Below are 19113 nucleotides of genomic sequence, written 5' to 3' on the forward strand. Positions count from 1 at the left end.
TATTTTTTTAAATATACGCCATGCAATTGGAAAGTCCTTTCCCCTCCCCCTGCAAGTTATGTTATGCAAAAATTACAACATAATATAAACAATTTATTAGTTTGTAGACATTTATGCTGTTAAAGCAAACTTATTCTTTTCCATCAAGTCATTTTGTTTTCTCCTTGTTTCACCTATGACAGTTTAGGCAAAGTAATAAGTTAATCAGGTGTCTGTTTTGCAAACGAAAAGCTACATCACGCTGCCCGATGACACAGAAAAGGAAAATAAAAGGATTACAAAAAGGAAACACAACTTGTAAGAGCCACTCAGCCACCATCTCTGCACAGCGCTGCTCCGCCTCGACCCGCAGCAGCACCGCCCGGTCTCCCCTCCTCCCGGCGCAGGACATCCCCACGGACACGGCGCCGAGCCCACGGCGCCGCCGAGCAGAGGCGCGAGCCCGTGGGCTGCCGCTGGCGTTCCAGGGGTGCCCCCTCTGCCTCCCAGGGGGAGGAGGGGAAGCGGCGGGGGCGGCGGGTCGAGGCTGACGCCATTCCCACCCGCATTGCCGGGGACACGGGGACGGCGATTTACACACCGGTCCCCTTATCTGAAAGACCCATCCGTCACTAACTGGAGCTACTGGGGCATGAAATTAAAATCACTGTCCTCCCCTGGGCTCGGGCAGGACCGATAGCTGGGATATGCAAGTCACAGCGCTGTAATTGAGCTAATATACGGGTGGAAACCAAAACAATAGACCTGCAACACCAAGAACCGATAAATTTGCGCTCGGGCTCGTATTAAGAAAGCAATCCCAATCTGAATATCCATTTGCCAACGTGCAGCAGCAGTCACCGCAGTATAATACTAACGCCCTCCCCTGTTTCTTTTGTTCCACGCACAGAAATACCTGTAATCCTTCACCTTCCTCACCAATGGGCGACACCTACGCAAAAGCCATTCAACTTATTACCTGGTTGTGGAACCAGACAAAATAACTGATTGTAACCTTTTATTTTCCCCACTACCTAAGGTCCTATCCCATCCTCTGAGCACACCCCATGGAAACCAAATCCCATACGTTCTTTTTTATAAGTGCTTTATCTTTCAATCTTTGCACTTCAAGTGTGAAGTGTAACATTCAAGTTCATGCTTTCCAAAAATCAAGAAAATCTCTTAAATTCATTTTTGCTTCAGGATCATTTTGATGACGCAATAAGCAATAGGTTTTTCTCGCTAAATACAACATTTCATGCTCCTAACGAGGGGAAAGATCTCATTTGTCATAATTAACGAGATTTGATGGTATTTTATTACAAAAGCCAGGATCTAAAAACTTTTCAAAGCTTTCTAGTTTGGTATATTTAAACAGCTCGTCATTTGCATACCAAATTACTCTGTTTCACAGATACAATTTTAGGATATAAAATAGACTCAAACTGCAACACATTAAAGCAAGTTTCCTTTCTATATTTTGAAATACTGTGCAAGTTGTTTGTTACCATGTGTCAGAACCAACTCCTCAAAAAGAATTTCAAGAGAATCCATTCTGTCACAGTAAAACTGAATGAAAATCTGTGGGTATTCCTGCCACTTGCTGACCTCCTTATCCACCAAGAAATCATCTTCCCAATCTTTCTGTATGTTATAAAAATATCATAAAACTATATATATATGCTACTGCACAGACCACACAACTGCCCAAGTGGAAGAGCTTTTTAATGACCTTCCGGCTGTTATTATTTATACAGTGTGTAACTCAGCGTCATACATCACAAGCTAAGCAAAGGTAAAGACCCTGCCCTCAAATTTGGAATAATCCAAACTTGACTCCAAAGGTCTTGCACTTCAGGTGAGTCCTCCAAAAAGAAATATCACCCGTTTCTACACATTTAGAGTGAAATGTCCAATTTTTTCCCTCTAGAATGCAGTCTGAGGGGCAAAGCACTGACTGGCAAGCAGGGGAAAATATTGAAATATTAAATGTAAAAGAAAAGCCAAGCTCTGCAGGAGAACTGAAGAGAAGAGGTCACAGCAAGCCCTGCATGCCACCTCCTGAGCAAGCCCAGGGATGACCATGCTATCTTCTCTAACACCAGTTCAACGTCATCTTTCCACGTGCTCGGGAGCAGCGGTATAACGCCTGTAGGCTCACGGGGAAAAGGACATTTCCCAAGTGTGTTTTGAGGGCCTGTTCTGAGGGAGGGGAGAGGAAAGGAAAAAGCAGGTTCATCCGACCCACACCTTCCCTGAGACCCTGATGAACCTCTTCCGGGCACAAGACAGGCCTGAAAGTGCAGGCTCCAAATGGCCAGACCCGATTTATCGCTCTATGGTACGAGACATCATGTTCTACACACAGAGGACAAAACATCTGGGAGTCCAAGAATTTCAAGTATCTGCTACCAGAAGCAGCAAACACCCTGCGGTCCCCTCGCTCCCCTGTTTGCTATTTTGCCAAGCACACGCACCCACTTTTTCAGTGAAATCTTTTCAACTCCCAAACCATCAGCCAAAGACGCCTGATCCCTTATTTCATAGCTGATGTGCAAACAGACTCATAGAACATTTTCCTCTCCTTTAAGATCATTAATACTGATCAATTTCTTTGACCAGATGCGGTTTCTCCAGCTCTGTATGGTGGAATCAATCATGAAACTCTTGTGCAGCAACCAAAACCCGCCAACTTTACCAGGAAACACATTTCTTACTATTGAACGCATCCACAGCGGTAAACTGATATCCCACAGGCAGACAATCATATAGACCCTCAAAAGATATTCCTGGCCTCTCCTGATCTGTCCAAATTGTATTTCCCATCCAGGCAGAACATCACAAAAACAAACGTGAATAATTTTTCTCCCGTGCATAGCAAATATCAAGGAAATTACAGCCACACTCATATAAATGGGGTAGCCAAAGATTTTAACTGACATAAGGGAAGATGCTGCAGTTCTCATAAAGCTTTATAATAAATAATTGTGCATTAACATAGTATTTTCATTCATCTGCAACTTTCTAATGTCTGGAAAGAGTGGGAGAGGTGCACAAAGTAGTGCAATCCATGCCAGTGGGTTGGCAAACTGACCAATGACACATAAACACATCTTCACTAAATACATTAAAAATCATCACGGAAAGTAAATTAATTCAGGTGCTCTGTTTCTAGGCATCCCAGTGGCACTTGTTATCTGATAGTGTGATCTTTATAAACCCAGTCTTTTCAGCTTGCTGTCTCCTTAAATCAAAGCAGAGGATTAGGAAGGCAGTCCCAAACAGAGGTCTGGACCCAGCAACTGGTAACAGCACTGACTCTTCACAACAGCTACAGTATAAATGCTAAAGTATTTTTTTACATGTAGTATTATTTTAATTTTAAAGGAAAAGAGCAGCTTTTAATGAGTAGCTGAAGCATATTGAGCACGCATTAAAATTGTGCCCCCTTGTGTATTTTCCTGTGCTTTGAACACCACACAACACATCGAAGCACTGAAAAACCCACAACCGGATTACGCTCAGCTCAAGAATATCTTTCATGAAAAATTTATAGCAACACTACAAACTACGGTGTTTTCCCCCCTCGAAGGTACTATTGTAATTAATAAGTCATTCGGAGTTTTGAAGTACATGAAAGAAGAGTTCAGTGATTTCCTTCATCTGGATGAACCCCGTTTTCATAAATGGTGAAGACTGCTCTGACTTAGACGCATATTTAACTTTTCTACAAACCAAGTGCACAGGTGAAGCGATTTGCTCAAATCATGGTGGGTCAAGAGCAGACTGGAACAACCCGGATCTTCTGACACCCCCACCCGCTGCCCTTCCCCTGGAGGCCACGCTGTCTCTCCTAAAATCAAAGCTCTGCCTTATTGTTTCAAGTTTCAATCAAAAGAATATATTCTACTTCCCAGAGAGCACTTACATCCTGGAGAAGTTTCTCCAAGTTTTCCTGCAGCTCATAAAAGTAGCGAGAAGTAATAAGACCTTCACGTGATTTATCTAGGCAATCTCTGGCCAGCTCAATAACTTGATGATGAATGAAACTTAGGACCCCATCTGCTAATTGCAGCACGTTCTCTGGAGCGTTAGAGGTAATAAACTCAGCCAGCCGTTCTTCCATCTGCGCCGTGGCCTAAGAGTACAGAATAAGGAGAAATTACTCTTACATTTTACTACCCCAGAACTTAAACAGGTAGGGTGGTAAGGAACACATTCCTAATTAAAAAACACACTAGGCTTTAAAAATATTCTGCAATACAACAGCATTTTGCTGAGAATAAAAATAGCATACCATAGGCAAAAGTTACATTCAGAGGAGCAAACGACAAAAATGAATCAGAGCACGCTCACTGAAAATGCAAATGAAATGAAATGAAGCTAGGCCAGGCCTGAGGCTGTATTCCTCCCTGGGTCTCCAGGGTGAGGACACGGGATATGAGGCAGTTTTCAGACCTTTTAGGCAAGACCATGGAACCTGCAAATCATTGCCCCGAGCAACAGACACGCAGCATTTCTATCGCTATTAGCACTGATATCCTGTGTCCAGAGAAACACCTAATTAGCAACTCGTGGAACAGGAAGGAACAGCCATACTGACAGCTCGGGGATACACGATCTTCTACACTAATTTCAATAAGATGTAAGTTTTCAAAGCTCGATTCTACAGGTTTTGATATTCAGCTTTTTAAAAACCATACACACTTGTCTTCACTGGTCACTCCAGCACATTTCAGTGTGACTGAATTCAGGTTGACTCTTCTAAAGATCCAAATTTGCCCCAGTGGCAAACTTGTGTTCTACCTCCAGTAGAATTTGGAATGACTTTAAAAGAAAACTTTGCATTTCCAAAATGTAAATGGAAAGCTCACCAAAACTATTTGGATCAGTATAAAGCCAATTTAATGCAGAGTTATGAGAGAACGTTATTTGATTTATTTTGAAATTACTCTAAAACGGCTTTTTTAAGTATCTATGGAACTAAGCCAAACATCCCCCTTCCAGCCTTTATCTCATTTGGAATTTAAAGAAAAAGACAAGGATTAGTTAAAAATATATGGAGACACTGGCCTCATAAACAACATAAATGGACCGGGCAGCCGGAGCACGGCCCTTCTCATTCCTGCCAGCATTTGTCACGCCAATAAAAGACATGAGAAATTCAATAAATAGGATGCACATACACAAACACAAAGCTTTTCTCTTTCTGCTACTGTAGAATTAACATGTGAAGCAGAGAAGGCAGCTTCAAACTCTGCAAACTGCACTCCTTGGAAATCGGAGGTAAGAGGCTCCTTCTCCAACGAGCACAAATTAACCTGAGTTTGGTCACAAGTTCATTGAACGCATTATTCAAACAAGTGATTTCTTACCTTGGGAAACCTTTCCTTGTACACATGGTTCATCATTATTATTTCACTGTCAAAGGAAATTGGGGAGCGACCCGGGCTAGAGGAGAAAAGAAAGTACGTTATCATTTACAGGTATCACACCAAAAGCTCCAAAATGCAGCGCTGGTCGTAAAGCTGACTGTGGCCCTTCCAAAGCTTTGACTTCACGTCAGCAATGGGCAGGTGCTTCACTTCAGAGAAAAGCCCAGCAAGCAACAGCAACCTACAGCCCTCGCGGTTAACTCATCCGAAAACTGCTCGTGTTCCTGTCTCCACATGAACTCGGGCACAAACCCACCTGTTTTCAGCGAATGCAAGTCCTAATATACAAGCATGGAAAAAATCAGTGTATTTGTTGCAGGTATATCTGTTGTTTCCCTCGTTCTCTTACTGCTCTGCATGGAAGTGTTAGCGGCCCTGCCCAGGAAGAAATCACGGTTATCTCTGAAGTGCTGGACAGGAGCAGAGGAAAATGAACCAAGGAGCTTGAGATGACTTGCTTTCCTTTGTCTGAAGAATAGCACACTACAGGAGGGATGCAGGAGCAGTGTTATTCAGCTAAACCTTACATATAAATACCACAAGCAATAGGAACAGAATACTTCCATGAAAACTGCACTCCCCTGAGGCACGTTACACCATGGATGCATATGCATAGGTTAGCGAGCAACTTCAAGGCATACAAAAACCAGGATGCTAAATCTTGACAAACTGCATTTCTATGACTGTTTGGGTTGCATGTCATTTCATCACATCTGCTGGTGTGCGATGCTCTGACTCACTGCGCACCGAGGACAGCGGAGTGAGGTAATGCAGATAATCCCGGCTCCAGCATCGCCTGCAGCAGCTCATTTCTCCCGTTACCCTCCTTTAGCGTTCAAGACAAGCGAGGGCTTCAATTATTTGGCATGTTACATGATCATTGTCTTTACGATTTTAAGAGTACTACATATTGCTGAAAATGCTTTCTCCATGTCAAAAACCATCATTTTATCTCGGGTGAGTTCAAATGTTTGAAACTTTCTTATGAAGGGTGAAATGAATCTATCTAAATGAATAAATGCATTTTAAACTTGGAATGCATTACCGTTACCACCTTGTTGCTAACCTATTTAAGGGAAAAAACATTCTTTTGGGAACATATATTTACAATTCAAAGAAAATGCAACTCCCTGGCTCACAGAATACAGCGATACCAATCTCTTGTCATGTCTGGTGCTGGAATTCCATGAATTACATTGTGTCTTGTTTTTATTAAGGTTTATCCCTCAGCTTGGGAAAATGCACTTCAGATTAAATCTCTCACTGAATCCTTATGTTAAAGGAGAAAACTGATTTGGATGTTTGGGATACCAAGGAAAAACACATTTTCATCCATTATTTTTTGAAGGCAATGTAACCCTTAGCTTAGTAGATCGCTATTTTTAACCAAGGAAAAATTTCTTAAAAAATCAACTTACATTTATATTCATATGTAATATATGACACGATGAAAAGAAGGGTAAGGACATCTGAATTTCAGACTTAGAAGCAATTCCCCCCATCTAGCCTGCTACCTTTATCCTCTTTTCTCTAAGAGCAAACAATCTGCCACAAACACACGAGACTTGTTTCCTGGTGGTTCACATGCAGCTGAAGAATTAGCAACCATAGTCAGTGAAGCATTTATTTTTCTATAATGTGTTATTTCTTCATGTGATATAAGTGAGGTGTAAATTACAAGGATATATAAGCCCTTTGATACTAACTACAGAAACATGGAGGCGCACATACACTTGAACACTAAAGTAGTCCTACTAAAATTTGTGTATGCTTCAGTATTTGCTGTCTTTGGGCTACAATAAACCATGAGGGGTTCTGCCTTTTGCTTTCAAGGCACTTTATTCATCTGGATACAGGAAATGAAGCGCTGTGCAGAGCTCCTTGAGCTGTCCTGGAGGCAGAGGCAGTGACTCCTTAAGGAGAACCACAATGATATTGAGTTTATTTCGTTTGCCTTTGTGTTTTATGATTCTGAAACAAAGTAGTTTCTTTGTACAAGAGTCCATTGATTGGCCAGAAAGTAAACACCGATAATCTCTTCGCTTCCTTCTTCGGGAGCTGATTAGTGCCACTTTTTACCACTGAAAATGGCAGAGCATCCAAATCTGGGTTCAAGATTCAAATTGTCATTCTAAATAAAATCTGCTCAATGTAACCAGTCAAATTAAACGTCTAGCTGACCACAGCAAGACTGCAACATAATATACTGCACCGTAATTTTTTATGTTGAGAAACTACAGAAATAATTAGAGGGCTAAGTGCCTAACTAGCCGAAGGCCACTGCTGGGTGCTCTACAGCACCTTTGAGACACGGCCAGGTGAGGAAGACACCAGAACCAGACAGCGCGATGGCACCAACGAAGAATGAATGGAAATATAGGAAAAAGAAAGAAAAAAGGAGTTAATATGGGGTTTTTTTGGCATGACAGCTTTTCAAATGCGAGAGCTTCACACGTCTATTAAAGCACCAAAAATCTCACATACCAGAACTAAACTAGTCTAACGTTTCAAGGCTCACAAAGGAGCGGATGATTTTCTGTAAGACAGGGGACACACGCTGTGCACGTGCATACCGTTCTAAGACAAAAAGCAGGCTGCTTCTCTTTTCTCCGTGTAGATAGGTAGGTCAAAAAATGATTATTGTCAGGGAGCTTTTCATTTCAGCAGAGCAGACATGAGAAGAAGATCTGTGCCCTTAAGCTTAGCAGCAGAATGAAAAACTCCTCTCTCTCTTCCCCTTCTTCACCCCCGTGGTGGTGGATGCTCGCTAACATCCATCTCCCGCAAAGGTTTCCAGCCTTCAACCTGTCAAAACCCATGTGTTTTTATCGGATGCTAGACAATGAAAATAGCTTGCAGACACCTATCTCAGAGAATAGCATTTACAGTAGTAACTTAAATTTTACAAAATGGAGTAACTAAATAAAACGGAGATGTTTATGAATACCTATTTTTTCCTTGGCGGTGACAGCTGTATTTATTAAGGAAATGTGGAGGAGCTAAAAGCTCCTCTCTGCTTGACCCCACACAGGCAGGTTTAATCAGGATCCTTCTTCCCATATAATCGTAACCAAACAAGCAAGTGGTGAAACACAACTGTAAAGAGTTTTCTGCGCTGAGTGCTTTGAAAATAAATTTCTGAGTTTGTGTACATACTTTGTTATTGTTTTAATTCACTATACAAAGCACTGAGATTCAGCTACATGTAGTTTGTGGATAAATACTATTTGTGATTGGGTTTGTATTGGTGAACTGTTTTCCGGTTCAGCCCTTCTTTATATGAGAAGTGACATTCTTGCAAATGTAAGGGTTTTTAATGTATATATATTTATAAATATAAATCATAATTAATGAATAATAATATGTGTAGATATATGAGAGAACATTAAGGGAATACATTTCAGTCATAATCTCTTTGAAAGTAAGGACCAGAGAGTTCTTTCTACAAACTTATACAAGGGCTAAAAGTCTCTCTTTCCAATACCCCACTTGTTTAATGAGTGCAAACTGAGGCTGTTTTAGAAGACACTACAGTAATGAGCAGTACAGAGGGTAAATAAGAACATCCTATTCTCCTCATAATACAAAACCATAAAGGAGGTGAGTGAAGCTAAAAGGCAACAAACTTAAACCCAATCACTTTGAATGGCTTTTTTAAAATCAAGTCCACAGAAACCACTGTCTTGAGAGAGGAAAACAAAGAGACCAACATCAGCTGTAACGCAGTTAGTACGTATTTTTATAAGAAATAGATGCCTTATGCTTCAGAATCACCAAGTGTTCTCCTTCCCCGGCAGGGAGCGCCGCCTGCTCCTCCAGAACGAGTGAAGAAACCACCCAGATCACTCGGGTGGGTGAAGCTGAGCTTCAGCGCAGCGAGACGAGAGCTCTGCAAGCTGCAGGATCAGTTTGTAAGATAAAAATGGACTGTGTGGGCAGCCGGTGTGGTTTCACAGCACCTAGTCCTTTTTCCTATTGTCAGAAGCCTTTTTCGGCAACTGGCATTTTCTAGGAGTTGTCTCTGTATATTCTTAACGGCAGGATCTAGCCCATCAAAACTCAGGACAGGCTGGAGAGTTGGGAAAGGAAAAATTTAATGAAATATAACAAGGGCAAGTGTAGAGTCTTGAATCTGGGCAGGAACAACCCAGGTTCCAGTACAAGTTGGGGAAAGACCTATTAGAGAGCAGTGTAGGGAAAAGGGACCTGGGGGTCCTGGGGACAGCAGGGTGACCATGAGCCAGCACTGGGCCCTTGTGGCCAGGAAGCCAATGGTACCTGGGGTGGGTTAGAAGGGGGTGGTCAGTAGGTCAGAGAGGTTCTCCTGCCCCTCTGCTCTGCCCTGGGGAGACCACACCTGGAATATTGTGTCCAGTTGTGGCCCCTCAGTTCCAGCAGGACAGGGAACTGCTGGAGAGAGTCCAGCGCAGCCACCAAGATGCTGAAGGGAGTGGAGCATCTCCCGTGTGAGGAAAGGCTGAGGGAGCTGGGGCTCTGGAGCTGGACAAGAGGAGACTGAGGGGTGAATCATTCATGGGGATCAATATGGAACAGGTGAGTGTCAGGAGGATGGAGCCAGACTCTTCTCGGTGACAATCAAGTAGGACAAGGGGTAATGGGCTGAAACTGGAACACAAGAGATTCCACTTAAATTTGGGAAGAAACTTGTTCCCGGTGAGGGTGGCAGAGCCTGGCCCAGGCTGCCCAGGGGGTTGTGGAGTCTCCTTCTCTGCAGACATTCCAACCCGCCTGGACACCTTCCTGTGTAACCTCATCTGGGTGTTCCTGCTCCATGGGGGGATTGCACTGCATGAGCTTTCCAGGGCCCTTCCAATCCCCAATATTCTGTGATTCTGTGTGACTGCATTTAAAAAGCACTATGCAGCAAAGAGATGAAGAAGCATATTTGATTAAGGATGATCTCATCTACTTCAACTACACACATAAAAAAAATCACTGTTACAGTCTTCAACCCTTTTTCCCTAGACAGTATTATACCAAAATACGAAAGGAGATCAAGAAAAATGGGCAGATTGGTGGGCTGGGTGACTACACAAAGGCAGCTCCTGAAGAAGTCGCTATTAGTTAACTCTACTTTTATCTCCTTCTCCACACTTTCCCACGTTAGCAACCACTGAAGGATGACAAGCAAAGAGAACTGGGAAAAGATGGAGGGCAGCACCTCTCTAACTTAAAGAGAGCAACGGTGCCAAGTTTGGCACAAGAATTCACACTCTCCACGCATTTTACTCCTGGGAGGAAAAATCTTCAGGTAAAGAGAAGGATTGTTCTAAACAAAGTGAATGTAGCCTGAGCATCACTCTGTTGGTCAATAACTTGAAGGATTTGAAGGTTGTATTTAAAAAAAAGAAAGAAAGAGAACAGCTGAGAGATCATATTTAAGAACTACTTCTGCAGGTAATAAAGACATATTCTCTTCAACCACAGACATACTACAAGCACCCAACCAGGTACGTCACATGGAAATACGTTATTTCATTTAGCGTGTGAGAAATGGATCTATTGGAGATGGATGAGAGAACATTAGCAACCAGCTTTAAAAGCACAACACGGTTTTGGATTCCAGAGCTGGTCTCAGGCTACCACCTTCCTGCACAGGACAGCAGCAGCAAAGAACCAGAGCCATTATTGTGTCCAGTTGTGGCCCCTCAGTTCCAGCAGGACAGGGAACTGCTGGAGAGAGTCCAGCGCAGCCACCAAGATGCTGAAGGGAGTGGAGCATCTCCCGTGTGAGGAAAGGCTGAGGGAGCTGGGGCTCTGGAGCTGGACAAGAGGACACTGAGGGGGGACTCATTCCTGGGGATCAATATGGAAAGGGGGAGTGTCAGGAGGATGGAGCCACGCTCTTCTCGGTGACAACCAGTGATAGGACAAGGGGCAACGGGTCCAAACTGGAACACAAAAGGTTCCACTTAAATTGGAGAAGAAACTTCTTCCTGGTGAGGGTGGCAGAGCCTGGCCCAGGCTGCCCAGGGGGTTGTGGAGTCTCCTTCTCTGCAGACATTCCAACCCGCCTGGACACCTTCCTGTGTAACCTCATCTGGGTGTTCCTGCTCCATGGGGGGATTGCACTGGGTGAGCTTTCCAGGGCCCTTCAACCCCTGACATTCTGGGATTCTGTGATTCTTTGGTGTGGAAATTCAGGGGATTTCAACTGGGACGTGATTAATTAAGTGATGAGTATCTTCAAGCCACAGTGGCAGAGCAACTCAAGCAATGGAGGTGCTACCAGCTCGTCAGTGTTCATCTGCCAGCGCTACCCTCCATCAACAGACGCTTTTCTACTTTCTTCATCCAGATTGATCATTAAAACTGCTCTGTATGAACAGAACGTTTGCAGCTATACACTAGGAAAATGTTAAATTTCTGCTCAAAGAAGTAAATTTTTCCAAAAGATACACCTAAGCTGTACTTTCCTCTATCTAGGAGCATAAAAGGATCATCTGATACTTCTAAAAAATCTTGGGTTACAGAGACCCTCTGTATTTGACAGTGACATCTCAAAATACCAGTCCCTCTCTCATGAGAGGACATGTATACTCTATCATGTGGGCAAACAAATAAGCAAGCTGTGCAGTGAAGATGGTCTGGTCTTCATGTATTTGAGTACTTGTTTACAAGAGCACACAACCCTCAAAGAGGGTATTCACTCCTGCAAACGTTGCTCCAGTTGGTTGGATTGACACATGAATATTGCCTTGGAGTTGACAGGGCCAGCAGGAATGTTTGCTAGTGGCAAAGGTGCTTTAGAGTCACACAGCGCCAGCAATAAGCAAAATGAAAACAAATCAGGCACAGCAAGTTTGAAAAATTAAACTACTTCTTTCTTTGGAATACCCATAAGGCACCATTATCGCACTGAAACCCAGAGAGAGCTAGAGAAAGCTTCCAAGAAAGGAAGAAGATGAACCACATAGTTATAGGCACACTGAATTAATCTAGGCTCATCACAAATTCTAAACCTACTATATGATAACCCTGGTTTTAAATCGGCTCACAGAGGTAAAATTCTCAGCTACCTGATAATCCGTATTAACAAGGAAAAAAAAAAAATTGGGCTCTTCATTGTATTGTTCATATAATTCTTGCATTAGCAAGAGTGTCTTTGTTATGCCAACAGTAACATGTCTGTGTTAGAAAGGACAAGAATTACTTTAGTGACCTGTTGTCTACCTACAGTAGTTGTCTCATCTACAATTAGTATTGCTACAGTTATACTACTCAGTAATAGCGTTAAGATGACAGCAAGAGGACTCAAGTAGGCCTATTGATCCAAGAGACTTAGTACAAATCACGTATCTAGTCTTTTACTACATGGCAATTTGCGGAGATCACAGGCTAAATGTGCTACTACCTATAGTACATACCTGCTCCTGTAGATTACTGTGTAACTACACTTAGTAGATCCACACGCAATTGCCATGCAGCCTGCACTGAAGTTTAGAACACACAAATAATTACAAATAATCACGAAAGACCAGCTCTACCATGACAATATTCAGCTCTACAATATTCAGCTCTACAATATTCAAAACAGGTTTTCTTAAATTATCTTGGCCTGTTTCACTTCCTTCTGTTATAAACCCCGGCCTGGGGCCCAAGTTGGGCACACAGATTCAGTATTTCCAGCTGGCAGAGTTCCTGAATCTTGCCCGTTAATTTGAAGGAGATATCTACCTCTGACGCCCTCAGATGAGAAGCAGAAGGGAGACGTCACCTTTTTGTCCCCTGCTTGGATAAGTCATTTTTCTTCCACAAGACGTTGAGTCCATAGGCATGCATCTCTAGACTTGCATTCACTTGGTGTAGCGCTAAATGCATAGAAACCTTAAGGCTTTTGCCACGATACAAACCATTTTATGTATTCCATATAATTGTTAGACACTTGCAAGAAAGATTGCCCAGAGAGTCTGTGGATTGTGTGTCCCTGGCGGTATTAAAAAGGCAACTGGACACAGTCCTGGGCAACCTGCTCCAGCAGGGGTTCGGGCAAGACGTCCTCCAGGTCCTTCCCAACCTCAGCCATTCGCTAATTCTGTGACACATGAACTTCTAGTTGCTTCTGGTTTTAAATATGGAAAAACCAACTGCGCAAGGAAATAAGCCCCAGATACCTGTCTTCGAGCAGCTAATTTTCTGATGCAACAGTAAAAATGATTCAACTGCTAATGCAGAAAGAATGTTTTCAGCACTATTACAAAACTGCTCTTCGGTGCAATTCCATTTGAAGTGTTGACTTCACCTGCTCTAGTTTTCACAACCTTTCAGAAGCACTGCTGGAGAAGTTACTAACAGTGACTGCAAACACTTCCTTACATCAATGCAGCAAAATTCTGAGAAGAAACTTAATTAAAGGAAATCTGCTTCCTATAGATTATGTCTGAAATGCTTGTGGATCATGTTTTCATAGAGTTACTGTGAAGATACAGACTATGCTAAAACCATTTTGCAACTCGAAATGTCAGCAGCGAATGCAAAAACAAAACCATCCTTTCTTATTAGGTGAGGTGAGTCGAATGTTGAGTAGAATAATTTCAAAAACATGTAACAAAACAGCTACAAATTACTATTCTTAGATCTGAAAGCACATATAGAAATGCAGTACATGTGCCCGACATGCTATAAATTCAACAAACAAGCTGAAGCTCACCTGAGACTGCGTGATCGAGGCCTCAAGGCTGGCGAATGGCGCCCTTCCTCATCAGTGATGCTCTCAGTACTGAAATGCTTTGTCAGGAAATGAAGTTCATCTGCCGTGGGCTGAAAGGGCAGCTGGTGCAGCTTCTCCTGAGATGAGCATGATGACTGAGTACAGAAAAAAATACAGAAAAGAAATGCACTAAACGCATGCATAGGGGTCAGCTAATGAATGGAAGAGGAACGGATTCTGCCAAACACTGCACACTCCAGCGGAAAAGAAAGCTACTTATCAGACCAGGCGCCTCATTATATTCTCGTTAGGCTAAGCCAACCCTTGTGTACAACGACAGAGCTGGTGAGATTAGAACTTTGGGAGAAGCCTAGGGAACCATTGCATCCCATCTGGGACCGTTACGTCTGATCGTGCAGGTAGTTTACTATCAGGAGGCAGAAAGGAAGGTAAGTGAGTAGCAGCGCTACTCTGGAAAGAACGAGGAGGTTCCTGGAGTGGTGAGCAACTTTCTTTCCTTTTCCCTCATGCTCCCTTAGCTCAGGAGTTCCACTGGCATGCAGAATGCTATGGAGCTGTGTAGACATGAGAGTTTTTGCTGATAATTGGCTCTCATTGGAAATTCCTACAGTAAATGGTCAGGATGTTGTTTCTCCCTTCCTTTACCCATCAGGCTTCTTCTCTAACCAAGCAGGCAATAACAAAATGAAAGTAGTTGACTTTACAGAGTTGTTAGATTAATAGTTTCTTGTTATGAACAGCTTATCGGTCTTTAAATGAGTTGATGCATTTATATGACGTGTGTCCTATGACAGTGATAGACATCTAACTGTTTTAACTCTTGAACCTCAAGAAACCTTAGATTAAAACCAATACTTGTGGGAAGTGTTAATAAGGTCAGATGTTGGATGTTCCATGGCAAAAAAGCTGTAAGGGAACTAATGAATGTGTTCTTTCTTGTGTGACTTTTCTGTGCCCTTTCCCTTTTACAAAAGTAAGAAAATATATTACGTAAGGACAAATTAAACATCCCCTTTGAAAACAACGGGGGGGGGGGGAAGAATGGAAGTGTTGAATAACCAGAGTAGCACCGAATAACACCAGTGGGCCTTGTCAAAAACATGATCCTAATCTAAATTCCAAGGCTCCTTATTGATCTGATTAAATTAATTATGTACACTGTTCCAGCGGAAGAACATTCCCTCCAATGACCCTCAATCAAACTGGGCAGCACTACCCCCCCAGTACCAGAAGCATTGGTGGGAGGAAATTATACGTGATATAATACGTATGACCAAAGCTTTAACTCACCTACCATGCTCTTCTAGACTTGCTGATGGTTTTTGCTAAAGAAGGCTAAGAAGTATTGGCCAAGCAATGAAAGCCAAATGCTGACAAGGCTTTTCACTGAGTCCTGCATGTTTGGATGGTTGACAGGAAAGAGAAAATACTCTTAAATCACCTAAAACAGGTACACTCAAATTTGTCAAGAAAGTAACAGCTACACTTGGACTGAATTAAAACTAAGCAGATTGTTGCAGATCCTAGCAGTCTTATCTAAAGAATCCTAGCCAAGACTGAGATGGAGATCTGAATGCGGGAACTTATAAACCTAGAGATCGTATTCTTTGATAAGAATATAATTTGCTCCAGACCGCAGATCCACTCCGTCTGCACTGCACAGAGCTATTTACAGAAATGAACCCCCTGAAAGCCTTGGGACACGCATGAACCCCAGGCCACGGCTGGAACTGGAAGCCACCACTTCCAATGTCTTCCTTCGGGCAGGTCTAGGTGCAGGGACCACGTTGGGAAGTCACCTCCAGCACAGTGTCCACACAGCGATGATCATCCAGACGGTGGATCAACTTACACCGATCTAGTCCACGCTGAAGCCAAGACAGAAAGCCTGGGTATTTAATACAGCCCCTTTGCCCACTGCTACCCTGCTGTGCTCGCTGCTTACATATACACGAAAGATCTTCTCCCTATAGTACGGAATTACACAAGCCCTGTTTGACTTTCAGAGGTTTCTTTTATGTCTTTGTGTCTTACACAATACAAAGAGCTGGAAGAAGTACCTGCCTAAGAAAAGGTTTGTGTCAGTTGACATCCCGTTCCTGATGAATAATAGAGCAGGAAGTACCACAGACTGTCTTACAAACCCGCATTAGCAGCTACTCGAGTCTCGGCACTGCAAATACATGTCTGATTAAAAACAAAATGAAACTACAACTACCACGTTAAGGAAGGTTAGTGCATAGTTACTAGTTATTAGAGTTAGGGGAAAATAGAATCAAAACTGATAGCATAGAAAAAGCATTAAAAGCTTTGTCTCCCAACAGCAAAACCATTAGGGAAGCGGTGCTGGTCAACTCAGGGATGACCCAACAAAACCCTCCCTCCACCTTCTCTCCTTAAAAGCAATTGGATCACAAAGTTTGTAATTCCAGAGAATAATTAAGAAAGCCCTGATGATAAAGACCATGATGAGAAACGGGCTTTCCTTAGCTAAATGCTTCTCCAGCAGTCTCAAGGCATACAACTGTTCAATGAAATAGCGTGAAAGCAAAGTGAAACGCTTCTGAAGTATTGATTTGTAAGTAATCATATCACTGTATTCAATATTTGCAGCAGACTACTAAAAAAATCCCCCTGGTGTCTTAATTAGAGAAGCAGCATTAGCCAGCTCTTCTCCAGTAAAAAAAATCAAGCCGATACTATAGTAGCTTATATATTAACTCCACATTTAGAAAATGAATAGCAGATTAGATGTTTAAAAATACTTGTATATTGGCCCATTCAACTGACTCTTTTATATTCATTTAACTTCAAAGGTCTTCTCCAGCCTTTTCAGTGTTGGTCTGATAATATATATATATATATATATATATATATATCTGGTCATCACAATTTGTATGAAAAGGGTAAACGTGTATTTTTTTTAAGTGTCATCCCTCATTTGGAAGTAAAAACTAAAGCAGAATCTACAGGTTTGCACTGACCTTAGACTAGATAAATGTCTTGATTTGTTTGGTTGACTGGCTGGTAGAGGAGCTGATTTACACCACAGAGAAGGCCTACCGGCTTCCTTCCATCTTGCTTGAAGACGAAATGTAATCTTGAGGACTGACCATGGAAGCCCGAAATGCCCTTAAATTTGCATCTGTGGCATTAATGTGCCCTGTTGACAAGCCCCCTGACTACTTCTTAATTCGGTTTTAAAGTCTGGGCAGTAACAATACTGCTTACCAACCTCAGAGGTGTTATTCAGATCGATTCAAATTCATTCTAATCTATGAAATAGTATGGCAATAGTATTGTCATAGACAAGTTGTAAGTAGGATTGGCTTAGAAACACTAAGTTTATTAGCTCCAAGAATTGCATCACTACTTACTAAACAACCCATTTCAATGCCTTTCTGAGACTGTAACACTGAACAAGCAAAAGAACAAGAGATGACTCAGCCATTTAGGAAAAAAAAATATTGGAATTGCAGATTTTAATCTATTTCCTGCAGAAAAGTTAATTTAGGTCAACATATGACTATCACTTCATGCTTCTCATTATACCACCCCATTTTCTGTTACTTACTTACAATACTCACACCATTTGAACCGATGCTTTATATGTGGCCACACAGTTGGAGACACCATACCACACATCCCAAAGTGTGTTACATCACATCTATACAGGTGGCCTTAACATTTCTTACTTCTCTATGCTTGGCTTGGAAAGCTTGTTATACAGATAACCACAACATCTAGTTTGTATAAACTAAAGAGTAAGATTCATCGCATGAAGGACCTGAGAGTTATAAGGGTTAACAGAGTGCTGCCGCCTTACTGGTATTAATGATATTAATTAAGACTTTTGAAAGTGCAGAACTCAAGCAACCCGCAGCCAGTCTTTCTAATGACATTTGTAAACACTAAAAAGCTTCATTGGGAGGTTCAAACTATTGGAGTTGAGTAACAGATGTGGATTATGAGTTTTTCTTTCTGCTGGCCTGATAGCAGAGGTTTTTGTACTAAGAACTTAAAGCAGACAAGCAAGAATTTCATTATGTATTATAAAAAAGCTGGGAGCTGGCTATTATTAATTCTGTGCTATCTCTTGGAGTCCTGCCCTTGTGGGCCACTGGGCCCCTCAACTCATCAGTCGAGCCAACTGCTGCCCTGGGATTTCACCAATGCTAAAGGCAAAGTGCAAGATGACAGGAGCCGGGAAATGGAGGAAAAAGCAGCAGAACCAATAATTAAAATAATCTTTAAAATAATTAGTATATTAAATAATGTTAGCAAAACAATGAAGAAAGATCAGATATTTTAGTAAAGACTCAGAAGCTGATTTGTTAGGGTGTATTTGTACAAACTGAATTGCTTGGAAAAGTCTGTGTCACTTACTGAAACTGTGGAACTGGGAGTGTTCGTCCCATATCCAGATGAAGGAAGGGAGGCCAAGGACCAGCGGCGTCCATCCGTTCTGGGGAAAAGAAGTAAGGGAAATGACTATCAGGGATATATTGTAGCTAATTCTTGGGGGAAATAAGCATTCTTTTCCCCAAAATCTTTTAGCCTCACATTTTTATTAAAGTCTCAGGGTATTCAGATAAATCAGGTATCCTAGTTGCAACGACCTTTGCAAAAAAGCAGCTAGGGGAAGTTTTGAAAGGAAAAGTAAGTGACCCTGGAAAAGATAAAGCAAACAGCATCAGATTCCTGCATTAAGCAGATGCTTTGTAAACGTTACCATTTGTGCAAAAATTGGAGTTTATAAAAGAGACAAAGGAAATCAGCTCATTTCAAACTTATTTGAAGACAGTCACGCTTATGATAATTAGTCATGCAGTTCCTCGTCTTCCAAATAAAGTTTAAAATTGCTGAAAATAAACACATTAGATTGAGAATCAACTGAAAGAGGAATCGTCTGTTTAGCCAGTCGGAAGGCACTCAGCTTAGCACATCACTCCATACACGTGGTGAATGAATCCCACTACAGATCTGAGCAGAGCCAAGAAGTCCACT

General features: G+C 42.1%; 1 protein-coding gene across 21 annotated transcripts in view; it reads right to left on the reverse strand.

The window, feature by feature from the left end:
* Positions 1-19113, reverse strand: part of MAST2 (microtubule associated serine/threonine kinase 2) — a 218166-nt gene that overhangs the window by 35058 nt on the left and 163995 nt on the right. For 11 of the 21 annotated variants that reach the window (XM_065071486.1, XM_065071479.1, XM_065071477.1 and 8 more), the window contains 5 exons: positions 18493-18571; positions 14086-14240; positions 12803-12868; positions 5355-5430; positions 3908-4117 (listed from right to left, as the gene is read on the reverse strand). In XM_065071486.1, coding sequence (XP_064927558.1) covers positions 3908-4117; positions 5355-5430; positions 12803-12868; positions 14086-14240; positions 18493-18571 — 586 coding nt within the window. The remainder of the gene's footprint in view (positions 1-3907; positions 4118-5354; positions 5431-12802; positions 12869-14085; positions 14241-18492; positions 18572-19113) is intronic. The other 10 variants (XM_065071488.1, XM_065071483.1, XM_065071481.1 and 7 more) reach the window with 3 other exon arrangements.

The sequence above is a fragment of the Columba livia genome, chromosome 8 (genome assembly GCF_036013475.1).
Source record: "Columba livia isolate bColLiv1 breed racing homer chromosome 8, bColLiv1.pat.W.v2, whole genome shotgun sequence".
Taxonomy (NCBI): Eukaryota; Metazoa; Chordata; class Aves; order Columbiformes; family Columbidae; genus Columba; species Columba livia.